Source organism: Trichoderma virens (assembly GCF_000170995.1).
Source record: "Trichoderma virens Gv29-8 chromosome Unknown TRIVIscaffold_4, whole genome shotgun sequence".
Lineage (NCBI taxonomy): Eukaryota > Fungi > Ascomycota > Sordariomycetes > Hypocreales > Hypocreaceae > Trichoderma > Trichoderma virens.
In genome coordinates this window covers 2,678,028-2,704,584 of record NW_014013745.1, presented here as the reverse complement: position 1 = coordinate 2,704,584, position 26,557 = coordinate 2,678,028, and the positions used below count along the sequence as shown (strand labels likewise).

The 26,557-nt window shown below is 45.7% G+C and overlaps 8 protein-coding genes across 8 annotated transcripts; 4 read left to right on the top strand and 4 right to left on the bottom strand.

The window, feature by feature from the left end:
- Positions 1 to 2,164: 2,164 nt before the first annotated feature.
- Positions 2,165 to 3,598, top strand: TRIVIDRAFT_129829 (uncharacterized protein; the record flags this gene model as incomplete). The annotated part of the gene is made up of 3 exons (XM_014103766.1): positions 2,165 to 2,326; positions 2,453 to 2,795; positions 3,042 to 3,598. Coding segments are annotated over 3 exons (1,062 nt in total), but the record flags the coding sequence as incomplete, so codon positions are not given.
- A 196-nt stretch (positions 3,599 to 3,794) lies between these two features.
- Positions 3,795 to 7,324, bottom strand: TRIVIDRAFT_84921 (uncharacterized protein; the record flags this gene model as incomplete). Its single annotated transcript, XM_014103765.1, has 2 exons — positions 3,795 to 4,396; positions 4,450 to 7,324. The coding sequence occupies 2 exons, from the start codon at positions 7,010 to 7,012 to the stop codon at positions 3,852 to 3,854; spliced, it is 3,108 nt and encodes a 1,035-aa protein (XP_013959240.1).
- Positions 7,325 to 7,855: 531 nt separating this feature from the next.
- On the top strand, positions 7,856 to 9,051 carry TRIVIDRAFT_29904 (uncharacterized protein; the record flags this gene model as incomplete). Its single annotated transcript, XM_014103764.1, has 3 exons — positions 7,856 to 7,882; positions 7,950 to 8,460; positions 8,525 to 9,051. The coding sequence occupies 3 exons, from the start codon at positions 7,856 to 7,858 to the stop codon at positions 9,049 to 9,051; spliced, it is 1,065 nt and encodes a 354-aa protein (XP_013959239.1).
- Positions 9,033 to 10,537, bottom strand: TRIVIDRAFT_208703 (uncharacterized protein; the record flags this gene model as incomplete). Its single annotated transcript, XM_014103763.1, has 2 exons — positions 9,033 to 9,826; positions 9,873 to 10,537. The coding sequence occupies 2 exons, from the start codon at positions 10,487 to 10,489 to the stop codon at positions 9,316 to 9,318; spliced, it is 1,128 nt and encodes a 375-aa protein (XP_013959238.1).
- A 1,340-nt stretch (positions 10,538 to 11,877) lies between these two features.
- Positions 11,878 to 14,559, top strand: TRIVIDRAFT_230091 (uncharacterized protein; the record flags this gene model as incomplete). Its single annotated transcript, XM_014103762.1, has 2 exons — positions 11,878 to 13,989; positions 14,040 to 14,559. The coding sequence occupies 2 exons, from the start codon at positions 11,878 to 11,880 to the stop codon at positions 14,244 to 14,246; spliced, it is 2,319 nt and encodes a 772-aa protein (XP_013959237.1).
- A 311-nt stretch (positions 14,560 to 14,870) lies between these two features.
- Positions 14,871 to 15,873, bottom strand: TRIVIDRAFT_79190 (uncharacterized protein; the record flags this gene model as incomplete). Its single annotated transcript, XM_014103761.1, has 2 exons — positions 14,871 to 15,438; positions 15,493 to 15,873. The coding sequence occupies 2 exons, from the start codon at positions 15,854 to 15,856 to the stop codon at positions 14,942 to 14,944; spliced, it is 861 nt and encodes a 286-aa protein (XP_013959236.1).
- Positions 15,874 to 16,613: 740 nt separating this feature from the next.
- Positions 16,614 to 22,087, top strand: TRIVIDRAFT_208701 (uncharacterized protein; the record flags this gene model as incomplete). Its single annotated transcript, XM_014103760.1, has 6 exons — positions 16,614 to 16,657; positions 16,718 to 16,784; positions 16,842 to 16,954; positions 17,005 to 18,734; positions 18,795 to 19,028; positions 19,677 to 22,087. The coding sequence occupies 6 exons, from the start codon at positions 16,614 to 16,616 to the stop codon at positions 21,968 to 21,970; spliced, it is 4,482 nt and encodes a 1,493-aa protein (XP_013959235.1).
- On the bottom strand, positions 22,074 to 26,415 carry TRIVIDRAFT_54649 (uncharacterized protein; the record flags this gene model as incomplete). The annotated part of the gene is made up of 6 exons (XM_014103759.1): positions 22,074 to 22,992; positions 23,050 to 24,197; positions 24,278 to 25,056; positions 25,109 to 25,160; positions 25,211 to 26,235; positions 26,298 to 26,415. The coding sequence occupies 6 exons, from the start codon at positions 26,413 to 26,415 to the stop codon at positions 22,074 to 22,076; spliced, it is 4,041 nt and encodes a 1,346-aa protein (XP_013959234.1).
- Between the last annotated feature and the right edge of the window lie 142 nt (positions 26,416 to 26,557).

Here is a 26,557-nt window from a genome sequence, read left to right as displayed (position 1 = left end):
ATATTAAAAAAATAATAAAAAATAAATATTTATAAAAAAACTTATAAAAATAATAAAAATTAAAATTATAAAAATATTATATAAGTAATTTTATATTTTAAATTATATTTTTAAAATTAAAATTTTATAAATTTAAATAATTTATTTTTTAATAAAAATATTAAAATAATATTAAACTTTAAAGTTTATAATTTTATAATAATATTTAAAAAAAATTATTTAATAACTTTTTTTATAAATAATTTATAATTTTAAATTTTAATATATAAATATATTAAATATTTAAATATAATAAATTAAAAAAAATATTATATTAAAATTAAAATTATTAATTTTTTATATTAATTTTAAATAAATATTTTAAAATTTTATAAATATTATAATAAACTTTTATTATAATTTTTATAATAATAATATTTTATATTATTAATTAAAAATATATTAATAATTAAAAATATATTAATAATTTTTTTTTAATAATTATAATAATATATATAATATTTATAAAAATAAATTTTATATAATAATTAAATATATTAAAGTAAATATTATAAAAAAGTAATTTAAAAAACTAAAATAATAATTTATATTTTAATTCCTTAATAAAACTACTGCTTATTAATTATATTATAAATAATAAAAAAATATAAATTAAATTTATTAATAACTATAAATTAAATTAACTATATAAAGTTTATAAAGCTTTTATTAAATTATAAAAATTAAATATAACTTAAATTTATAATATATTTTTTTTTTATTTTTTTTTATAAACTTTACTTTATACTTTTTAGTTTTTATTTAATTTTATAATTATATATTTTATAAACTGTAAGCTTTTATAAACCTAAAAATAAAACCTTTAATTTAAGTTTAAACTTAAAACCTTAAAAAATAAATTTAATTATAAAAAAGTAATTTAAAAAACTAAAATAATAATTAATATTTTAATTTTTTAATAAAATTATTATTTATTAATTATATTATAAATAGTAAAAAAATATAAATTAAACTTATTAATAACTATAAGTTTAATTAATTATATAAAGTGTATAAAGCTTTTATTAAATTATAAAAATTAAATATAATTTAAATTTATAATAAATATATTAAAACAAATTATTTAAAAAATTTAAAAAAAAATATATATAATATATTATTAAAATATTATAATTATTAAATTTTAATTTTAAAAATAAATATTTTTATAAAAAATTTTATAATTAATTTTATAAATATAAAAATATAAATAAATAAATTTTTATTATTAAAAAAAATAATTAAAAATATTATAAATATTATTTTTAAAAACTAAAATTATTTTATTTTATTATAAATTAAATAAAACTTATATATTAAATTACATTTTTATTATAAAATTTTAAATATTATTATATAAAAAAAATATTATATTAAATATTTAAAAATTAAAATATAAAAAAAAAAATATATATTTAATTTTTAATTATAGTTTTATTATTTAAAAATAAATATAAAAAAAAACTTTTTTATTAAATAAATATTTAAAAATAAATATAAAAAAAAAACTTTTTTATTAAATAAACATTTAAAAATAAATATAATTATTATTTTATAAAGTTTATAATTAAGTTTATATAAATTTAATTATATTAAAAAATATATTATAATAAGTATAGAAATTAACTTATATTTTTATATAAACTAATAAACTTATTTTCTTAATTATGTTAAATTCTGCCTAAATAGTAAAACGTACTGCCAATGCAACAATACTTATAATCAAAAAGCTTAACTGTTAAGATCCAAAATTAAGCTCTTTTTTAGGCATCTAGCTCACTCTTAGTAAAGTGAGTTTAAGTGAACTTAAGAAAAGCTTAAGGGACCTTATATTTCCTCTACGATAGTTCAAAATGGCTAAATATCCAATTGGTATTAAGTAATTAGAATAAATGTACTTAATAGTCTCTACAAGTTGTGTGAGAAGTTATTGCCTGAATATCCAGCCCGGCCTATCCGCCATGAACCATATCCACGGTTTGTCCCTTGGGAATCTACGTACCTCTTAACTATCTACCTGTACGATTCGTCACAATTAAGCAAAATGGCAGCACTACATCATCAAGCTCTCTCACCTGCCCATGGTCCACAGCTTCGGGATCATTCTCGATCCAGGCTCACCTCGGCATCGGCCCTGGCGAGCATTGAGAAGCGGCGTCGGGACTTTGTGAGAAGCCTGGGCCCATGTCCAAGTGGATGCCATGATCTGGATAAACATGTCCTCCTTGGGGGGCTTGAGCGTGGGAGCGTCGTTGGGATCAGTGCCGAGGACGAGGATGGAGTGGGTGTGCTGGTGAGTTGCTGTGCTTTCTACATGAGCCTATGCGTGGGAAGTCTTTCTCGCCTTTGTCTATTCTCATGCTTATCTTCTGCTTTTGTGCTTGCCTCAAGATGCTAACTTAGTGTGTGGCAGTTGGGTCTACAAGTGCTGGTGTGTTCCCTGCTGGACAAGGTGGTTCATAAGGTACAGATTATAACGCCCAAGCCTCCTAGCACTATCGTCGTATTGCTCAAGAACAGCATCACGGCGGAGCTCAGGGCAAGAGGCATCACGGCTCTTGATGGGGCTGCGGTGCAGGAAAGAGATTGCCTTAACAGAATCATGCTCTCACGTGTCTTCGACATGGATGGGCTGTGTGAGGTGCTTGCTGACTTGGACGATGCGGCTACGTCTGAGGTCCGGAGGTGTGCCCTGAATAAGCCGGAAGTGGGTGACGCACAACCGGTAGAGAAGACGGAGGCCAAGACACAGCTTGGTGCCGGCGCTGCTCTTGTAGACGTAAAGCATGAGCCTCAGGGGCCGCCTGTCGTTGCTGAGATTCAGGATAGCCAGGATGAAGATGAAACGCCGCCTCCTTCGCAATCCTCAGCGACATTGCCTCAGCTCGAGGTACTTGATGAAGGACAAAGGAACGAGGTGATTACTTCTGATACAGAATCAAGAACTGACTCGTCTGGTATCAGTAAAATCGTTGCTGTCGCCAACAGCCACAATTCAACAGCGGCAACCCCTAACATCATTCTCATCACTCACTTCTCCTCCCTCCTCACTAGCTTCTTCACACAGCGCGACAATTCGGCCGCTCACGCAACCCTCCGCCTCCTAGCATCCCGCCTACGACGCCTCTCCAGAACACTCTCCTCCAGCCCTCTCATACTTCTCATCAATTCCACAGACTCCGGTGCAACGGCATCCACACCGGCGGCCCATTTCCCAGAGTCTCACAGCTACGACATCCCGCCACCAGAGCAACCATCCAAGCGGAAACCTTCCATTGACCCAACTCTCCGCTCTATTTTCAACCCGGCCTCTCCCTCATCTGGGCATGCCAGTGGATACAAGCTGAATAAGCCGACCTTTGGCCTCGTCTTCACACAACTGCTCGACATTCATCTCCTCTGCACACGAGCTCCACGCCCTGGCAAAGCCTCTTTACCGCGTGCCCTGACTCTTATCGAGGTGCTGCTGGATGACATTGGCCTGTGGGAAGGTGAAAGGGGCCTTAGAAGGAGAAGGGAACAACGTTGGACAGTGGTGGCTCCTTACAATGGCCGAATCATCGATGCCTCTGACGGTAAGAAGCTGATAGGAAAAGAGTAAGTGATTGATTCGCCATAACAGACTTGGGGTATGCACCATCCATTTTCAACTCTCCTCCTTCACCTCCCATCTCCAACGTCAAACCCCTTTAGTTGTTGTCTTCTACGACAGCACAGGAATATTCAAATGCAACAGTTTCGAGAACCTCAATGATATTATAATTTCTAGACCAGTTAAAAATTTATTAATATAAACTATATATCGCGTCTATTTACTCGCCCTTGAGTTTGTCTTGTGTCACACTGAATGCCATTTGCAAGAAGTCCTGCTCTTCCTTGGTATGAACATTCTTCAGACCAGTTGCCACGGAGGCGCTGGGATTACGACCAGCATACATGACGTGCTTGCGGTCATGGTGTTGAGTCTGGTTCAACAGCGTCTCAATACGCGGCTGTGTGAAGCTCCAAGCTCCCGCGTTGAGAGGCTCCTCCTGTGCCCAAACAATGGTCTTGGCATTAGGGTACATATCCAGGTTCTCCTTCAGCTGCTGCCAAGGGAAGGGGTTCAGCTGCTCAATGCGGGTGAAAGCCACGTTGTCAATCTTGTTGTCGGCACGATACTTGTGCAGACTGGCCCACACCTGACCTGTGCAGAGGATGACTCGGTCAATCTCTTCGGGAGCTTTGATGGTACCGGTCTGGTGCTCTGGGTCGGGAATGATCCACTGGAATCCAGCATTGGGGCCGGTGAAGTCCTCAATGTTAGACCGTGCCAATGGGTGGCGGAGCAGTGACTTTGAGAAGAAGATGACAAGAGCTGAAGAAAGCGTTAGTTTGTCGGTAAACTAATTTTCCAGGGAGAGGACTTACGTTTTCTGAACTGTCGGTGCATTTGTCGGCGCAGAACATGGAACAAGTTAGCAGGAGTAGTCATGTAGGCAATCTGCATGTTGCAATCTTGATGCTGTCGTTGAATCTTGTCCTCGGATGGGAAAACGCGGGGATCTTCATTGCAAAGCTGCAGATACCGCTCCAGACGGCCGGAGGAGTGCTCAGGGCCCTGGCCGTCATATCCATGGGGTAGAGACATGACCAAACCGGTTCTTTGCATCCACTTGACTTCACCAGAGGCAATGAACTGGTCGATGATGCACTGTGCATTGTTGGCAAAGTCACCAAACTGCGCCTCCCACATGACAAGCGCATTAGGAGACGACAGAGAGTAACCGTATTCGAAACCCAGGGCACCAAACTCGCTTAGAGAAGAGTTGGAGATGACAAACTTTCCTTGGTCTTTGCTGATGTGTTGCAGAGGGGTGTAAGTCTCCTCAGTCTCCTCGGTTTCTTGGTCATGGAAGACAGCATGGCGTTGTGAGAATGTACCACGCTCGACATCCTGACCAGAGACTCTTACATGATAACCCTCGGTAACGAGCGAGCCAAAGGCTAGAGCCTCGGCGGTAGGGAAATCAATGTTCTTGCCTTCGATGACTGACTTTGTTCGGTTGGTCAGAATTCGCTTCAGGTTACGATGGATTTGGAAGCCTTCGGGGGCCGATCCGATGACTTCACCAATGTGGTTTAAGGTGTTCCGATCGACACTGGTGTCATTGTGGGGGAGGATTTCCGTAGCGAGCTCTTTGGGCGATTTGAAGCCATTCCAGGCTGATGTAGTCCACTCCTTTGACGTGGGTTGGTAGTCTTTTGATTTAGAAAAGCTTTCTTCGAGCATGCCCCACACCCACTGCTTGTGCTCTTCGATGTCTTCCTTGGTGAAGGTGCCTTCCTGCAGCAACTTGTTGACGTAGACGTCAATCTGAGGAACCTTTTCCTGGATGCGCTTGTACATGAGAGGCTGAGTAAACGAGGGTTGATCTGTCTCATTGTGACCGTGCTTCCGGTAGCAGATTAAGTCAATAACAACATCATGCTGGAACTCGGCTCGCCAATCGGCGGCTAGCTGGCAGACAAAGTTGACAGCTTCGACATCGTCGGCATTGACATGGAAAACAGGAGCGTCGATGGCTTTGGCAATGTCCGTGCAGTAGGCCGTTGATCGGGCGAATCGAGGATCGGTAGTAAATCCGATCTGGTTGTTGACGACGAGGTGAATAGTACCGCCGGTAGAGAAGGCAGGCAGAGAGTGGAATCCAAGACATTCATACACAATACCCTGCGCAGCAAATGCGGCATCACCGTGCAACAGGACGCTCATTGCAGTCTTGTGGTCCTTCTCATCGTTGTTATAGTGCTGAATGGCGCGAGTCTTACCGAGGACAACTGGGTCTTCGGCTTCCAAATGGGAGGGATTGGCGACGAGCGAGAGCTGCACGCGCTTTCCAGAAGGCGTGGGTCGCTCGAAGTTCATGCCTAGATGGTATTTCACATCACCAGAGCCTTCATCCCCAGCAGTCAGCGTTCCGGCAAATTCGCTAAAGATAGATTCGTTCGGCTTTCGGACGACGTTGCTCAAAACGTTCAATCGACCACGGTGAGGCATGCCGATGACGATATCCTTAACACCGTAATCGACACTGCGATCGATCAGAGCCTTCATGCCAGGGACCAGGGTCTCGCATCCCTCAAGGCCAAATCGCTTGTCGTTGGGGTATTTGGTCGCGAGGAATGATTCAAAGCTGGAGCTCCAAATTAACCGATCGAGGACACGGCGCTTCTCATCGATGGAGTACTTGAAGGGCTGGGGAACTTCGAGGCGTTCGCGCAGCCAGTCACACTTCTCGCGGTCGGGGATGTGGATGAATTCAACACCATAGGAGCCAGAGTAGATTTTTTCGCATGCAGCAATGATCTCGCGGAGGGTCATTTTGTCGCGACCTTCCCGCTTGAATCTGGGCAAGATGCCAGGTCCAAGAGTGTACTCGGTATCGAGATCCTTCTCAGTGAAGCCATAATGCTCGAGCGTCAACTCCTTGGGCTTGATATTACCAAAGCCTGCAGCGGTGTTGCGAATGCCAAGAGGGTCGATATCAGCCTTGTGGTGTCCACGAGCTTGATATGCGCGCACAAGCAGCTGGACCTTCAAATGGTTCGTGACGTCGGAGCCATCCTCAAGAGCCAGGCCGCCAGCAAGACGAGGAACACCCCCTGTCATACCGGGAACAAGGTTCGGGGGGGGCTGGAATGCCTGTGAGATGGGCATGTCGCCGCTCTCCATGTTCTTGAAGTAGACCTGCCATGAGACGTGGACGCTCTTGGGGTCTTGCTTCCACTGCATGTACATCTCATCGACATAGTTGGCAGTGCTTCCCGAGAGAAAGCTGTCGCTTGGGTTGGGGGCCGAGTACGTGGCATTAGGCGCTGTCGCCGTCGTCGCGGCGTATAGTCTCCTGGTCGTTAAGGGAAGGGCTGTAAGCCTTGTTGCCCTGGTCGCCAGGCGGGTGCCCTGGACAACCCTTAGTGAATTTCTCCACATTGTGAACAGCTTAAGCAAGAGTAATAAAGAGTTTCTTTTGTATAAATGTATACATCAGATCCTATCCGTTGACCAAATCGCGAAATGAGCGGTAGAGTGGTAAGTCGTGAGGATGTGCGGCGGCCGGATTTGGTCGAGAGAAGTTAAGTTTGGGATTTCGGACTGTCGCAGTCAATTACCTAACTGCCGCGGGCCAGCAGGAAATCGGAAGGAATTGGCCGGGACTTCCCGGAGATTTCCCGGGCGTTCCTGAGACTCTTCTTGGAAATTTCCGTTTAAAGATAGGTAGTTCAAGGAAAATATAAATTGTATTATAATTCATCTAATTATGTAAAAAGCAAGGCATCGAGAAAAATCAAAAGTTATCCCAATTAGTCGCGGCTATCGAGTGTATTTAAGGCCAGCTGGATCAATCAGGCCTGTTCAACGAAATAAACGTCATTATATTTGATCGAGGTTATTCAGTTGATTACGTTGTTAAGGCTACTCAGATAAATAGCCGTTTTGACATAAGTCGGGGGAAGGGAAAAACATATGTAGGAAGCCGCGGAAATAAAACAGTAGAGTTATAAGAAATTAAAATTTTCTAGGCCTTTGATTGGATAGAAAGAGCGGGTCATAAATTGATGTAGCCGATTAGAAGACGACTTCCCGGTTTTATTGTGGCAATGGTTGTAGTGACGTATGTAGCATTTAAACAGCGCAAACAAACATCGCTGGTGCTACTCGCACTCTGTAGTACTCATCCACTGCGCCTCCCCGTATTGCTTAATCAGCCAAGTACACTGATTATTTCAATAACCAAGTATATTCAAACCTATCACGAAGCCTGGAAATATCACTATGTGTGGCCGATACTCACTAGCACTTGTAAGTCGTGCATATTATCAAGGGTCAGCCGTTTTATATCTAGTATAGAACATTGCTAAAAGTTTAGCCTCCCTCTTTAATTCGCCAGCTGCTGGAAGATGATGGCGTTCCAATAACAGATGTTCCTGATGACGAGGGCTTTGAGGCTCCCCATCAGTCATATAACTTTGCTCCTGGGTCTAACGGCGTTGTCTGTACGGCTGATACTCCCCACCGCGATTCGCGGTCCAGATGCAATGACTCTCGCATCACTGAAGGTGAAATCCCTAGCGGAGAAAAAAACGACCCGGAGGAAGTCAAATACAAACTTCAAGTAATGAAATGGGGAATTGTGCCTTCATGGTCGAGAAAGAACACTACCCCTACCCCGAAGGCCATAAACTGTAGAGATGATTCCCTGAGGACGCCTGGTGGTATGTGGCAGACCATGAAAACCCGCAAAAGATGTATCGTTGTAGCTCAGGGATTCTTTGAATGGCTTCATGTGAGCCCCAAGGAAAAAGTTCCACATTTTGTAAAGAGAAGAGATGGCCGCTTGATGTGTTTTGCCGGCCTCTGGGACGCTATTCAGCACGAAGGTAAGGACCTGTATATTCGCGAGAAACCTGCCAGCTAACTACTGACATTAATCTATTATCAAAGCCACTGGAGACAAAAGCTATACTTATTCAATAATTACAACCAGCTCAAACCAACAGCTCCGATTTCTGCATAATCGCATGCCGGTTATCTTTGATGCTGACTCCAAGGACTTTCGAGAATGGCAAAATCCACTACAGACTCGATGGACCTATGATCTACAGTCTTCACTCAAGCCTTATGAAGGAGAACTAGAGGTGTACCCAGTATGCAAGGATGTTGGAAAAGTTGGCCGCAGCTCGCCATCTTTCATCATACCGTTGAGTAAAAAAGACAACGAGCGTGATATATCGCGCTTTTTCCCCGGCATCTCTCAGAAGTCTCAGTCAGAAGGATCAGACAAGGTAGGGAAACATGAAAATGACGGTGATCAAGAAGCGAGCATTTCCAACGCGGAGCCCAGTTCCATTGGGAGAGCAGATGCCCACAAGAAGCACAAGATTTCCAGCGGTTACAGTCCTCCACCAAAGAGGAGGCAAGTTCAGCCAGGCCCACCAGGAGTCAAAAAAATAACAGATTTCTTCGGTTGATGATTGTCGCTACAAGACTGGGAACAATGCGTGGATTTTGATAGGGACAGACCTTGAATGCATTCGTCCTGTTTCAGCGAACACCGGTTGGTTACGGACGCTTATGAGTATATGAGGCGTGTCTCTACCGCCACACCACGGCTATTTGTTGCTTGCTTCCTTCATTGGCTTGACTAGCCATTATTTGCAACACACCTAACTGGGCGACGTAATGCCTGCTGCAACGATTCAATCCTTTTGTCTAGCTTATCGGTAGGCATGCGTTCAACCCAGGTGACTGTGCGATCTCGTCGTCTCTCTGCGAAGATCCTGGTCTAACACCTGCCTATTCTCATCCCAGGCGAAAAGCGAGCCGAATGGGAAATGCTGAATGACTGGGAATTTCGATAGAACCTCGGCATTGAACATTTTGATCATACCTTTATTGATTTTACCCCATCCATCTTTTATGCCAGAAATATCAAATAACATTGGGCTGTGCTCCCAGAATGGACCCTTTTTTACGTCGTTGATGAATGCAACAGCCGAGAAGTACATGTTGGTTTGTCTCATGTCTTCGACAATGGTAGGATTGGTAACATCGCTCGGTTTTGGTGCGCCCCTTACGGAGCCTTCAGTGGGCATCGAATCAAGCTCGCTGCTAATCGGGCGCGTAAGCTGCGCAGATCCGAAAATGTATGGAATAAATGAATGATCATCTAGACCCCATACACCGTGAGAGCCTGCCGGCTCAAGAGTATATGTCGATATGAGCTGCCTTACAATATCGAGATACCTAAAGCAGTGAGTTTATGCGAGTACTTCACGATCTCGTCACTTACGGTTCCACGACCAAGAGTACAATCTCCCTCTCAATGCCGCCGCCTTGTTTGCCGTCCTTAAAATGCCCTAGCTTCCAGAGACACCCAATGAAAGCAATGAAGTTGAGTTCATGCCCTGTTCCATAGTCTAGGCGCTGTGGGCTGCCAAATGCTCCTAGCAAGTAGCTTGCTACTTCATCTTTGGCATGCCCATTGCCTATTCGTAGAGTTTCTCCAAGCAATCCATGATCGAGCAAATCATCCAGTTCGGCATTCAACAGTTGATACCATTTACGAAAGCTTACGTTTCCGAATCTTTGGGATCCAGGATCTGGTGGTGCTTTGCCTATGAGATTGCGGATGCGCGATAGTAGCGTTTGGCAAGATTGGATGGAGGCTGTAGTGGTGGAACTGGGGCCAAGGGGAAATACAGACGGAAATGATGAGCCATTTGGTTGCCGCGGGCAAAGAGCATGATTGAGCTGAAGAATGAAGAGGCCGATGTCTCGATAGGCTAAACTGACAAGGAATCTGCCCACATCATCGGTCTGATGAATGCGCTTGACAGGAGTTTGGAAGACAGGAGGGGATGACGGGTCGACAATACCAAGAGAGGTCCAATTCTGCACATGGGACATCTTAAAAGAGGTGTCTAGCTCATTGAAGTGAGTAGAGTAAAGTGCTAGGTAATACACTTTTGAAGGAAAATTGGTAGGTACTAAGATGTTACTTAGATCCCTGCCTACCTAAATACAAATAAAATGTAAAAAGTAATTTCTACATTAGATTAATATTAATAATATTAATAATTTATATAAAAATACAAAAAATATTTAACTGATTTTAGATATTTATTATACTATAGAAAATATATTAAAATAATGTAAATATTTAAATATAAAAAGTTTAAGCTTGCTATTTATATGTATTATTAGTTCAAATATTTTAAATAGCATAATTAATATTATTTAAAGTCGCAAACTTTAAATATATACAAGAGGATAACCATACTTTCTTCCCTCGTGCATGTAGTATAGGATTATCCTAGTGGATTCTAAGTAGGGATGCGATACTGTCATGTGCTTCGCATCGCCGACCTACCTATGTCTCATGTTTTAACTGTCTAAAGAAGTAACGTTTCAAGATATTCGCGTTCACGTCTAATGAATAACGGCCTCCTCCTCCCATCAACTTGTACAAATTCCGATCTCACCCTGGAAATACTCTATACAGCGTCCTCATGTGGCGGTAGACCTCGTGACGACATCCCACTCAGGAGGTGTTTACTTAGCCCACCATCTGTTGCTGGTTAATCTCCAACTTGCTACCCGCGCATCTCGCTGCCGTGACCAACTCAGAATCAAGACTTCGAGAGTTGCTATCTAGAGCTAGAGAGCATAGCTGTACCGGCTTTTGCCCGGGGGTCCCGCCGCCTCACGGCCCTCACGCCACACTCAATAATGGTATGTTCTTCAGAGTGTTTCATGCCATAATGTAGAAGACGCCACCGAGTTGGAGTTCACCCAAATGCAGAACGGGACATGTCGGTAGCATGGCCGTGGCTACAATCAATTCAAGCATAATTAGAGCAGTAGCGATCTCGATTCTGCATCCGTCGCTAATGAGATCGGCGAATTAGACATCATCTCGACTTCATGGCGAAGTTGCCGGCACCTTTTCTACACGACGTGGCCATTCAAGTCAGCTCTCAATCTCAGATCCCAGCCATCACGTAACAGAGGCAATCGGAAACCTATATGACGAAGACGATGACCTAAGTTCCGAGACGAGTCGCCCGTTGAGTTTTGTCCCTGGTTCTGCCTACCAAGAAGGAGGACCTCAGCCACAGCATCCGCGCATTGAAAAGCCTTCCTACTCAAACAAATCGTCAAATCTCTTTCTTCAACCAACCTCAGATCAGCATGCACAACCAATATCCCACGCTGACAATGGTGTTTCGAAAACTTCGCCGATACGTCTTTCGATAGGAAACAATCAATGGGGCGACCAGCTGGACCAATATACAATGCCTTTAGCATCCCCTACCCTATCACTCCGCGAGGTCCATACACAGACTCCCGGGCAGCAATTTCCCCTGACCAATATAGATAACCCAAATGATATCGCTCAGGAATTGAGCAACTTGCAAGCGCTCAGGCGTTTATCTATGGATGTGGGCAACAGTATTGATCCAGATATACCGCCAATGTCATTAGCAGCAATGCCGGCCGTAGCGCCACGAGGAGGCGACGATGAAAATGACCCGTCGAGGTTGCTTTGGGTGCCAGCTAGGGTACACCCAGAGCTTGCCCCAACTGAATTCAAGACCTTCCTGGCAAGTCGCCTTCAGTCAATTCGGAGGAGATCCGGGGATTCATTTCTTTCCGTTTCGGATGAAAAATATGGCAATGAATCAGATCCTATAAACGCCTCATCATTAAGGAGAAAGAAGTCTTTACTTTCTCGCCAAATTGACAACTCAGACGAACGAACTCCTGAAGGATTCGCCGATGGGATAGACAGATCAGAGAGACATGGTTTCAAGGATAATCAGCAAGACCGAGAACTGAGTCTAGATGAGCTAGTAAAAGACCCTTCAAAAGCAGTTCAGAGGCTTGCTCAAGAGTCCCATAGCTATTCAGGCAGTTTAGAGACTGGAATGGATGATATGCCCATCCTCCCAGTTGCACCCAGTAGCGGATTACGGAGATCAACTCGGACAACATATCGCAAAGGAGGGAGTTTACGATTCGGGGACAAAGCATCGTTTTCGAAGCGAATGGCACAACGCCAACAGAGCGGCGAAACTATAGAGGTGCCCGTTGCGGCGGCTGAAGATATCTCTCGGGGATATCCGCTGATTAAAGTCCAATCAGAGCCTGCTTCTGAGAATTTCTCAAGGCCAACGCGGCCGGATCGAAGACAAGATAGATTTTCACAAGAACCGACAGCAACGTCAACAGATCTCGACAGTTCTTCGGCCTCAAGGCCATCTCAGTTCTCTGGCCGAGCTACCAGCAACATCATTAACCCAGATAAACCAAGCGTTTCTCAAGATAATCGGCAGCCAGAAAAATTCCCACAGCGTTCTTCATCTCAGGCCAATGCCGTAACAGATGAGGCTCAGTTTGAATCTACGACGAATAATGTTAGCGATGACTCACTCAACCACTCGAATTACCACTCTCTATCCAGCAATGCCAAACTCGAAGACAACAGTTCGCCTAGCTCTGCGAAATCATCTGTTCCGATTGTGGCGCAAACTGGTACCGCTGCTGTTGTGAGCCCGGTCCCATCTGGTGCTTCAAATGGCAACGCAAATCGCACTGACATCTCAACCGGTGCCTCGGCGCATACGCGAGACGACAAAAAATCAGACAAGAGATCGAAAAGAGATAAGGACGAGGACTCTCATAATTCCACCAGGTCTGGCTCCGCATGGAAATGGCTCAAGGGTGTTGCAGATGATAGAGACAAAAAGAAAGATGAGAGCAAGAAGTCTAAGCATAAATCCACATCTGAAAAAGTCCAGGATAATGTGCGATTGGATGTGATCCAAACTTCAATTGAAAAGACTGCTACCAAGGGTCGCGAAAGTTTAGTCCTTGACCGGGAAAGCCTCGATAATAAGCTTCCAGACGAACGAAAGAAAGAGAGCCATCGCAAAAGCGACTCAAAGAAGGAAAAGGATGGGAGTTTGTTCTCTTCCATCTTTGGTGGTGGCAAGAAACGAGAAGAGAAAGAGAAGAACAAAAAGTACCAGCAGCTGTTGCATGTTCCGGAAGACATCGTGCCTTACAAGCCTTTGCAACCAGATATTGATTATAACTGGACTCGCTTTCCACTTCTGGAAGAGCGCGCTATCTATCGAATGGCACACATCAAATTAGCAAACCCTCGCCGGTCACTCCACAGCCAGGTGCTTCTGAGCAACTTCATGTACAGCTATTTGGCAATTGTCCAAGCTATGCATCCCCAGATGAATGTTCCAATATCACCCCAACAAAAGCGGCTCGAAGAGGAGGCACGCCGGAAACGAGAAGAACAAGAATACATGGCTCAGCGTGATGCACAGGACGGCGCAGATGAACAAGACCAACACCAGAGTCTTGAGCAGTACGATTTTAATTATCATCGTGTAGGTTACCCCCTTTCCTATGAACTGGAAGTATACTAAGACTCTTTTAGACGGCAGTGCAATACGCTGATTCCAGTTCCGATAAGCCGGTCGAGTATGTGGATGATGCTCAGATATATGAAGATGATCACACACACGATAATCATGGAGGTTACGGTGATGACGATTCTGGCGGCTATGGCCAGGAGGTGAAGGATTATTATCGATATCAAAATGATGTCTCAGATCGACATACTGGCCAGGATGGCGTGTGGTGATACTTGAGCCATAGGATTGACTATCCGCCCAGTTTCACAGATTATTTTCACAGTTTGTAACATTTCCGGTGCGTGTTGTGGCGCAATGGCATGTATGTCTTGTATTTTTGGAGAAGAGGGGGATTGTGGGTGGCGGAATTCTAGTATACAGCGGCGTTTAAGGAGCTTTGGTGCGTCTTGGTTCTCCCCCCATTGGGAGTTGATTGGAGAGCGTGCAAGGCTGAGATAGCGGTGTCATGGCCATTTTTCGTGGGAAATAGATTAAACGACTAGAAGTCGTGACTATTAATCAAACTGATGGATATCATTGTCGAATTACGAGATTAAGCATCCTTGGATTGGTTATCTATTTAGCTGCATTTGGGATGTATGAGCATAGTTGTGTAATCGTCTTGGCACCCACCGCATTTTACGATGTCGAATATTTTCTTATTACACAACGGCCAAACAATGAGTTTCTCAATGGCTCAAATTATCTCACTGCGGCGAAGTATGATGGGGTACATGTAGCATATGACAAGAGCGACAGCCCATATTATACGTTGACGTATGAACTGTCATGCCGACGAACTGGAAGTTAGGAATCTCATGTTATGATATCACATCATCAGGTCGAGAAAGAAACAGCTGGAAATCGTGATTTTGATATCTGATAAAGATGAGTGTCTGATTTAATGGGCTTCCAGGTAACGTATCTACTGCTTCTTCTCCTCTGGTTTGGAAGCAGGTAGTTTGAAGGTCTCAGGTTTGCGATCTTCACCTGACCCAACTTGTTCCCAAGCGCTGGATCCTCCTTCAAAATTTCGGAAGGCCTGGGTAAGTTCCAGTGGCTCGGTGACAATTCTTTTCTTCTCCTCGTCGTAGCGAATCTCGGTATATCCTGTGAGTGGGAAATCTTTCCGTAGAGGATGACCCTCGAATCCATAGTCCGTCATGATACGTCTCAAATCAGGGTGGCCTGTAAAGAAGACGCCGTATAGATCGTACACTTCGCGCTCATACCAATTAGCGCCGCCGAATAAGCTGGTGATGCTTGGCACAGGTGATGATTCGTCGGCGTAGGTTTTGACTCGGATGCGAGAGTTGTATCGAACGGACAGCAGATTGTAAACAACCTCAAAGCGATTGCTGCGTGTTGGGTAGTCGCATGCCGTAACGGTACTAACTTGAGTGAATTCTGCAGCAGTATTATCTGGAGACATAGAAGGTCAGCCTCTGCCAAAATAGTAGAGGGCGGCGTACGAACACTTCAGGAAAGAAAAGACCGGGATAACTCCAGATGGAGAAATGTAAATGGTGAGCTCATCCTTCCAGACAGAGAATTGCTGGATGTACTTTGGAAGGCACCCCATCAGCCAGGTTCCGTATCGATGAAGATTGTCCGCCTTGCTTTGGTATTTGGCTGTCGGGTTGATGATCGGCGCTTTGAGGGTTCCAATTGCGTCTCTCGGAGCTTCTCTCATGTTATGAGCCTCCTGGGGCATTGCAACCATTCGAGGAGACGAGATTGATATCGCTCGGGTGATTTGTCCGGCGCGAGCTCGCGTCAAGGCCTTTGCAGGCTCAAGAGTTGAGCTCAGAGTCGCTCTCCATGGGACCTTGCTTGCCATAGCGAATTGCTTGCCAGGATGCAATGGCTGCGAGACTTGATTGAACTGGTGGGGGACTCGATTTGTTCAACGAAGCAATTAGCTCAGATCTCCGTGGACTCTGTTTGAATATCCGGTGATTTGCCGTTGGATGTCATAGTGTGTGACGGCTCGCACAGTGCATTATTTGTATTTGGTGGGTTACTAGGTACATTAGTACTGCCTAGGTACATACTAGGCAGGCAGGTTGGCATGGAACTCACCAGTGCATTTGTATACAGTATGGATATGAGATGCGCACCACCTGTAGGTACGCAAATTACAGGGTGAGATTAGTAGGCGGTACCTGTATGAAGCGTTGCCTCCGATACCTTGAACACAGTACCTACCTGTGAAGTATCTGTGCAATGAGTAGGTACCTAGCGCCTTTTTTTGTGTAGGCAGGTACTGGGTAGTATTTCAATAAAATTCAACTGGCCAATAGGTACCTAAGTAGGTGCTGAGTCTTCTCGTAGCACCAGCTGGCGCTTTAGTCATGTATTGTTACAGTATTGCTCTGAATAAGCCATGAGTTTATACCTGTTCCTTGCAAGAGTTAGAACGGAGGCAAGAAAATCACGTGATTGTGGAGCCTGTTGAATTTGGCACCAAGCAGTTGGCTCGTCCCACACCACGTTCTGAACAAACATCATCACGTAGCAATCTACCATTTGGCCAGCACAACCACGGTTTTATATATATATATATTCGACGATAATAGCATACCCTCATCATAAACATGGCGCCACAGGATTCTTTCATAGAGGAAGACGAAGATGTCTGGTATGTGAATGTGGATGAGCATTCTCATTGGGAAGAAGTCGCCCTCTAATGCCGTCACAGCCCTCTTTGCATCGAAGAGTTTGATTTGTCCGACCGAAACTTTCGCCCTTGTCCCTGCGGCTACCAGGTAACCACCCATTTGGTCTCAAACACAAATAATGTACACCCCTAACGGCATTTATAGGTCTGTCAGTTTTGCTTTAATAACATAAAAAATAACATGAATGGTCTGTGTCCGGCATGTCGACGACCTTACGACGAGAAGACCATTCAGTGGAAAGTCGTGACACAAGAAGAGTAAGCTGTTTAACTCTTTGACCAAGATTCCTTATGTTGACTCTTTATAGGGTTGCCGAGTTCCGTGCAAATATACAAAAAAATCAACGCAAGCGAGCTCAAGAACAGCGCCAGAAGGAGGTTCAAAAACGCGAAGCTGAAAAAGAGAATCGCAAAAACCTTATCGGAGTACGTGTTGTACAGAAGAATCTGGTTTATATTACAGGTTTAGCACCCACCGTCCGCGAGGATGAACTTCTGAAGACGCTTCGGAAGCCCGAATTTTTTGGGCAGTACGGTGTTATTCAAAAGATTTCGATTAGTAATCGGAAGAGTTCGGATGGTCAACACCATTCGCTGGGCATCTATGTCACTTTTGAAAAACCTGATGAAGCGACTAGGTGTATCCAAGCTGTTCATGGGTCACAGAACGGTGACCGGATACTTAAGGCTCAATACGGCACAACTAAGTACTGTTCTGCATGGCTCAAGAACGAGAAATGCAACAATCCTGGCTGCATGTTTCTGCACGAACAAGGCGATGAAGAGGACAGCTATACTCGCCAAGATTTATCATCCATGAACAGCATCCACACACAGCGGCCGCTGCCTGGAGGAAACAACAGCTCTTTCCGCACAACCCCTCGACAGCAAGCCTCGCAGCCGACCCTAACGGCTATTTCGCAAAGTATGGCGCGTTCTTCTAGTAAAGATGGCTCAGACTATGGACCAGATGGTTCTGCTTTGCCTTCTTCAGCCAATTGGGCTCGAAATCCCCAGCGCAGCCGAAGAGGTAGCCATGCAACAAGCGGCGCTCCATCCAGCCCTGCTATTTCGGCCTCCCTGCCTACTACGACAGAAGTTGCTCAAGAAGCTGTGGAGGATACTGAATCTCCTCCATCTACGCAACCGCCGGAAGATGATAAAATCTCAAATCAAGATCCTGTTGAAGAACCACAGGTATTGCCCTCAAATGGCTCCCTCGCGACCATTCTGCGGGCGTTGCAAAGTTGTACATTTACTAGCTTCGTTACTCCGCAATTCAACGAATTGGAACCTCCGTTATTCGATATCCGGGGAGGGAAGAAGCGGAAAGCCATGCGTGAGGATGATGATGCACGAATCGGTGGGGACCAGAAGAATGCGACCGAAGGACAAAATCAGTCAGAAGGCGAGGCAGAGACAGGCGGCAGCCTTGCTCTCGGTGGTGAACCCGAAGAGCGTGACGTAGTCGGTGATGGACAGGCGTTCGAGCACCGACATCTCAACTCATTCCCTCCAATCCAAAGAAGCAATGCCGATACTCTCTTCGGTCCTGCTCTTAGTGGCGCAAATTTCAATCCAGGTACAGGTCAGATGGGCCGAGGTGTCGCCCCTCAGCAGTTAATGTCACTGCGGCCTCAATCAGGGTTCAGCGATCAGGTCCCTTCGGGCCTATCTAGCCAGGCTACATTCCAAAATCAAGGTCATAATCGTCAATCATCCCGATTCGGCTTTATGGCTGACAGCCCGCCAGCAGCAACCAATCTCAAATTTGCCGCGAATCCAAGAATCATGGGCCAGCAATCGTCCATGATACCTAGCTCGTTGCAATCCTCAGGTAGCAGCCACTTTTTTGGCAGCTCTATGCCAGCGCCACCGCCAGGACTCAAGTCTACAAATACACCACCAAATATTTTTGGTCAGGGATTTGGCGGCTCGGCATTTGGGGCTGCAACGAAAGACGCATCTGGCGACTTGCTACAGAGTTTAATTAGTAGGAGCCGAGGCGGTGGTAACCAGCCTCATGATGGTGGAAAGCGTGAGTACATGATCTCTTCTTTTTCTAATCAGTATCCACCACCCTCAACCTCTACCCCAGCTCCTACTTCTGGCCTTTTGGCATCGCTCTACGGTAACCACCCCGGAGCATTCCAAGACTTTGGCTCGAAGCAGAAGAAGAAGGGGAAGAAGCATAGACATGCTAACACTTCCTCCTCGGGGGGGAGTGGTCTAGTGGATCTTGCGGACCCGAGTATACTGCAAGCGAGGATGCAGCACCAATCGCAAAGCAACACCGGAGTCAATCAGGGAGTTTTTAGCGGCCAGAGCCAAGGTGGGTATGTCCCGAACATGATGTATAATTCCAGTTATGCCCGATGGTAGCAGTACCAAGGGCATTGCATGAAATGATGATATTCATTGCACACTTTTATGTTGTACTAGAGAGGCGCTCAAGAGGACCTGCATTTGAAGTTAGGGACATTTTTATGGATTCGCGTGGCATACCTTTATTCCAGCGGGCCATTCACGATAACGGCTGGAGGAGCACTTTTTTTTCTCCTTTTTCTTTCGGACAATTGCATTAAAGCCAGCAAGGGTGGCCCTTATTTCTTATTTCATCATTTTCTTCCTCTTCTTCTTCTCCTTCTTCTTCTTCTACTACTACTACGGACCGAGTTTTATGGTTTAATGCAAGCCGAGTATCCAGTAAGGCAAACCATCATCGTCTTCCACACAAATCCTCCTGTATGTTAACGGATTGCTCGGAGACACCAGGACTGGTGTCTCCTTGGGTCGCAATATATAATACCGAACTTCTCTACCTTCCCCTCGTTGTTCCCCGTGGAAGACGATGATGGAGGTCGTAGGATGGCTCCTTTTGCCTTTGTATTATAAAACTCCCCAATCCGTAGCCCGCTATCCCGTCACTGCCCTTGTGTTAAGCCCTTATTGTACAGCACATTGCTAATGTGTTCTTTAGACCATGACCTTAGTTTACCGGACGAAGCAGAATTATCAGTGGATGCACTGGTCTCGGATGAGTCGTTGCCGGCCCTGGCATCATCTCCATCAGCTACTAACATAGAGTCCCGTCGCTTGGCTTCTTATTTGGATAGCCAGGATGCGCCTGTTCACTCAACTGCTAAAGATATACCGATTCAGGGACAGTCACAGCGTTCGAATTTGATTCCAACTACGCCGCATATTCCAACCTTTGGAGCTGTGTATGACCCAGCCTTTACTCAGGTGCCTTCGAAACTGGATGGCCTCGATCAAGAGGCCGACATCCGCACCAAGCATCATGCGGCAAAGGACTCTTCTCCTGGTGCAATACTCGGACCTTGGCCTACTTCTGCTAAAGGATCTATACTTCAGGAAAAGGATTTTCCTGCTTTAGGTGCGCCAAGGACAAACGACACTATGAGTACCAACGCCGGTTTAGCTACTTCCAAAACCATGCTATCGAAAACCATACCGACAACCAGGAGGCAACATGATAAAATTTCCGAAACTGTGCATGTGGATCATGGAGATGACATTAACACGGATGAATCTCAATCCACAAGAGGGAGCGACGACAAATCCCTGGGTCCCATGGCTCCGGGTTCTGGAGCTATTTTCATCTCTCCATCTAAAGAAGACCCTTCAAAAGCAGATGAATTGGCGGAGATTTCTAGATTCCCACCCCTGCCTACCCCTGCAGTTACCAGTGGAGTGGCTACACCCTCACGAAGTATGCCGAAAACGTTAAGAGTGGTTCCTTCATCAATCAAGACAGAGACTCGCCCGGCGTCACCGTCACCTCTTCCAATCTCCACTGTACCTGCGGCAGGAAAGCCCGTACATTCTCACCGGCCTGGCACCCCAGCCAGCGAAATGATCAGTGATACCGCCTCTGTTACCTCATTTTCGGTTTCCATTTCTCGAGCTGGGTCACCTCCCCTCAGCAAGGTTGGCACCGCTCCAATAAGAGGCACCACAAAGAGTCAGCAACGCAAACAGCGCAAAGATGTGTTGAAACAAGAAACGAAGACCCTCGCTGAAACACCTAAGACGGAAGAAGCAGAACATGCTCCTGTCATCGGACGCAAGAAAAAACAGAAGAAGGAGAAGCCCGCTAAAGAGGTTAATGTCTTGTCTTCGGCAGCTATTCCCGCAGAACCATTAAAGGACGAAACGAGTCCCCTATCTAAAGATGTTGGAAAGCGACTGCCTGATTACAACAATGAAGAATCGAAAACAGAGAGCACGGGATATACGCACAAAGAAAAACAAGATACGAGGAATTCAGCAAAAGAGGTAATCGAGATAACGGCTTCGTCACCCACACCGTCATTGCCCAAAGCAGCTGAACCTGCAGATAAGACTCTTGAAAGACCACAGTCAAGCCCTGCATCCGTCTTTGCCGATATAAGAGAGTCGCTCTGCACTGCTGCTCCCGATAAGCTGCAACTGTTAAAGCCTGTTTCTAGCAATTCATCCAGGCCAGAGCACAGCTCATTAAACCCATTGGGCAAAAGGGGAGATTGTAAAGAGAGCTCTTGCAGATGTGGTGAGATGCAAGATGCTGATCTTGCGGCACTACGAGCGGGAAGGCCTGTGCGTAAACAATTTCATACCGACGGCAGCCGCATGCTTATCACCCCCCACGGAGATTGCATCCGTGGGCTGACACCAGAAGAAGAGGACACCTTTTTAGCCCTCCAAACTGCCATTGCTGCGACGGCAGAGAATCCTGCTGCATTTGTGGCGCCAAGACACCAGCCGAGTAGCGGAGCTTTCTCGCTCATCAAGGGTCGAGCAGTTCCGAATGGACGACCGAACATTTTCCCCTCCACTGTGCAGCCACAATCTCAGGACCCCATTGGCAAGCTTCAACGAGAGGATGCTTTAAGTTACATCAATCAGTATGTGCTACCCAGACTAAGCCTTGGGGCTACTAGTATGGGATTCCCCAAGGGGGCATCTTCTACTCGGGACTCGGCAAGTCTCAACTCTCTCGCGCCCTATTTTTACGGCCCAGATGCCGCCGCCGGAGTGGGCATTTACAGCACTCCAGAAAGCGCTCGAGCTATACAGGATTTTGCTGCTCCTGGAATGTCACTTGATGAAATTGGTAAAGGTGCAGCAGCCAGCTCAATTGGAAATATGCCCCTGATGAGCGTTGAGGACGCGGAAGCAGCGTTAACGGCGGCAAAGAGAGAGACCGAGAAGCTTGAAAAGGGCCTGAACCTTGTCATCAAGCGGAACCGTAGGCTCTTACTTGGTGCTTGATGCACTCATGCGTATGCTCTTGAACAGCGCGCTCTTAAACAAGCGTGCTCTAGAACAGCGGTTCGCAAAATTATGTATTACTAGGTATATGTAACATGTAATTTTACCTAAAGGCAGCCTTCACCTCTACCCTAGGCCATTCAAAGAACACCTCCCCGCCATAGACGTCAGTAATAATCCTACCTATCCTGCTTTCAACACTGGTGTAGAATTCTTCACACTCTTGAAGCACCCTGACGACCAAGCCCCGACTGAGGGTTGGGTCATCTGCATCACCAAAGTGCTTTTCCACGCGTTTCCGTAGAGTTTCAATCCCTTTCCGCACTTCCTTCGCGTCATACGAGCCCAGCACTTTATTGAATGCCGTCTTGTTGTTTGAGGGCTGTCGTGCAATTGCCATTGCGGACTTGCCGGTTTGTAGCTGCGCTTCGATATTCTCAATCTGCTCCAGAAGTCTCCCAAGGGGTCGCCGCATCACCGCATTTAGATATAGCGCCATGTGTTCATGATATTCAGTGTTTGCTTGTGCTTTCCAGTTCTCAAGAACCTGTAGACCGCGAGCATCAGTCTCTTCGAGGAAGTGATTCATGTTTTCAATCAGTAAAATGTGAAAGTTCAACGCCTCCTTGTCCTCTGGATCAGCTGCTCCACCGGCAACCCCAACGACGGCTGGGTGCTCACGCGCAATCACCATTAGTGACTCAAACATCGTCTTTAGAATGCGATCATACTCCCGATTAACCGTCCGTCGCAAGATTAGGTTATGATCTAACCCAGCAACCATGTTCTCGACGGCGGCCATGAATGCAGGGAATATTCGTATGAAGGATATGACGCCCTTGCGCTTCTTGATTTTGACCTTTGTTTCCTCAATGGCTCGTATCTGCTCGTCAACAAATTTTCTGAATTGGCCCTCCAATGAGGCATGCAACTTCTGGAGAAGGGCATTGAGAAAATCTTGATTAGATTGCCCCATTTCAGACAACTTTCTCTCGAGTGTGGCGAGCACTCCAACCCCTTGGCTAAATCCCAATCAGTCAGTCTTGGCCGGCTTGGATTGAACATTTATAATAACTTACAGTGGATCTTGGGCGATTGCCCACTCCATCAATCTTCGCAACTCAGCCTCAAGGAATGCAAAAATGGCCTCCATGGATCGTGTAACCCGACGAGCAAGTTCTCGGTCAGGCTCCATGAGCCTGTGACGCTTCAAATCGCCTCCACGACGGTCTCGAGGAGGAGACGCTGCAACTGCCTCTGGGAAATCTGCTTGCTCTAGCGTTGTCGCGTGGAAGAAGTCGATGATAAAATTTTGTTCCATCTCAACTAGAGGCAAAAGATCTTCCAGGACCCCAGAGAAGATTTCGTACGGTAGGCTTCTGTTATCCACGGTATTCCTTTCCGTGGTGTTCTTTTCAACGTGCGCTCTGGTGCCACCATCTGCCAATGGCGACCGCAGAGCTTTAGCCAGCGTTTGGCTACGTTTGACGGTCAACTTTCTAGCAGCTGTAGCAACACCCTCCTGCTGCTTTTCAACTTGAGACGAGAAGATAACCTCTGCTTCATCTCCCGTTAATTTTCTCGCATTTTTACGCCAAACAGTGATTACATGCTGAAATTCATGCTTATACACGGGTGAGCTCTTGTCTTGATAAATCTGCATGAGGCGATTCCAGTTTTCTAGGTCCGCGTCTCTTGCGTAGAGCATCAAGGGGCTGTACTTCCACAGAAGATCTCTTCCAATGCTGTGGTGCGCAGGATCAACCTTTTTAGAAAGAGCGCCATCCAATGCGCGCTTCGTTTCGACATAAGCTTCTGCGAATTGGCCGGTCATGAAGTCCAGTAGTCGTTTCATGAAAAACCTGCTTTCGTGCAGGTACATTTCTCTCTTCTCTTGTACAATCCTCATCTTGCCGTAATTGCTGTTTAACCCCAAGGCATGATCAGCGTCCAGGGCCGCATCCATAGACTTTCCGGTTTCATCACCTCCAAGAGAGGGGTCAATCTTGATCATGGCTCTAAACAGAGTCACAAGGGAGAGTTCGACCTCTTCCAAGCCTCGAAGATTCTCCAGGGGCGCCTGTTGAAGTGCCTGGAGGTCGTTTGATGTAATAGCGCATGTTTCAAGCAATGACTCCAGCTCTTTCCTTAGCAACTTTTGGTTGGCCGTTTGTACCTGGAGACCTTGGCCCTGGGCTTCGATATAGGCAATATCGTCTGAGAGGGTCTTGACGCTGTCAGCTAGAGATTCAAAGATAGACACAAACGAACCAACAATGGGAACAAAGGGAAAGGGGGGAGGCATACCGAGAGCTCCACTGAATATAGCGTGAGTAAGTTATCCAGCTCTTCGCATTCACCCATGGCAAGGTCGATTCCTCGTTTGATAGTATTTACCCTCTCATCTTCTTCTCGAAAGCGTGCTAGCCACCCTCCCGCCTGGACTGTGTTTAATTCTCGTTCTAGATCATTGCCTATATCGTCCATATTCAAGCAGTGCATTTGATCACCGGGAACCCAACCAAAGAAGTCCAGCCATTTGCCGAATTCTTCACTGCGATCATCAAGTATAATGGGGTCAACACCCAGCCTTTGAAGATACCTAGCATCTTGTCCAACGACCACAGGCCGACGAGAGGCCTCTTTCGGAACGGTTGCGTCCTTCTCGGTCTCATTAACCTCTTTAGTTGGTGCTTGTACATTTCCAGGGGTGCTTGACTCAGCCACCAATATTTTGACCTCCGGTATTGTCAAGTCACTAATAGCCGGCTTGGGAGGTTCAATGGTCGGAGGGTTTGCGTCGCGAGATACAGGTCTCGGCGGTGCTGGGACAACGCTTGTAATACCATCAGGGCCCTCGTTTGCCTTGGCTTGGTTTTGACGGAGACGTTCTCCAGCTCCTCCCGGTCGCGGACGGAAAGCATTTGCAGCAGATGCAGCCTTCCAAAAGGCACCGGCAACATCCCCTTTGGATATTTTGGACTTTATCATAGGACCTAAACCAGGACGAGTTTCCTCATCCGGTGAGCTTATTGTTTTTTCAAGGGTTGGAGCATCCTTTGTTCCTGATTGATCTGGGGGAGTTACTTCCACCGGTGAGGTAGCAGGTAGATCTTTCAAGTCGCTGTTAATACTAACGCTCCCTGATTTTTGTTCCACGTCCTCCAAGGGCTCCACTACACGTGGCGGGCTTCCATCATGGCTAGTTCTACCAGCAAAAGCTATCCCTGGCTGTAACACTGATGGAATTGCTGGAGAAGCAACTCGATCGATGCTCCGTGGTGGAGGCGCCACCGGCTCCCTTTTAGCTGGTGAGCTCATCAACGGGGCAGGGACCAAATCCCTATCCTGCGGTCTTGAAGGATCCATAGGGGGGCGCCTTCTTTCAGGGGGGAGTTTGCTTTCCAGGGATGGGCGAGACATTGCAGGTATGGAATCGTGAGTTGAGTCAGGAATATCTCGAGGTTCGCTCAGCCCACTAAGGCCACTCGGTCCACTCATGCCGCTACGCGAACGCGGAGGGATGCTCGACGTATCATCGCCTTTTGTTGCAGTAGAGTTGGCAATAGAGTCTTGGCTTTTGTTGTTTTGGGTTGTCCATCGGGGAACGGACCGTTCTCTGGACGCAGTAGAGTCGAAACTTCCAGCGGGAGACCTAGTTTCATTCGGTGAAGGCCGGGCAAGAGGGGAAGGCCTGGGATATCGCGGGGCCTCTCCAAGAGCACTCTTGGAAGCGGCCGAGGATGTGGCGATAGCTTGTTGGCTAGTCGCCGGGTCAATCGTTTGCTGTCGAGGTGGAGTTCCGGCTGGGCGCTTGCCTGCTCCCAGAATTTGATCCAATTCCCTTTGATCGAACCCCGATAGCTCAGGCAATTTACCTCCTGTATATTTGCCATATATCTTGATTAAACTTGCGATGAAGAATTTCTTCTCCTTTTCGGTTTGAGCTTGCCAAAAATAGGGCTTTCCCAGTGTAACAAGGAATCCAGTCTCCCCAGCCCATTCTCGCAGGTTCGGGCTTACCTTGGGCCCTGTATAGGATTCGATATGTGAGAGGTCGTCCAGGTTCCATGTCTTGCCGATTGAGAAAGATCCACTATTGTTCTCTTTGGCTTTGTGGACTCGAACCCTTCCAGATTTTCGTACTGCCACGACAATAATCCTGGGCTTCTCGGTATTCTGACCCCGGGCTTCAGGAGGTGGTGGCATCGATGAATGCGAGGAGAACTCGGTGACGCGAATATGGGTAATATAAGTTTCATGAACTATGATAAAAGGTTAGTCAAAGTAGAATTGCTATAAGACACTTCATATTTGAGAGTCTTACGCAGGCCATCGGTATCCTTTTTGTTGAAACAGCTGTCAATGATTCGACGTTTCTCATCCTCGAATCGTTCCGCCCTGTTGGCGGCCGCGCTGGAGCCAGTTGCGCTTGAATAATCCATTTTGAAATACAGAAAAGAGACCACTAATAAGACCAATAGATTAGGTTAACAACTCAAACAAGCCGCCCGGCTCCAACATTGTGTGCAAGCAATGACGCGTGCAGGATCATGAGCAATGCTCCGAATACTGAAGCTGCAAGAT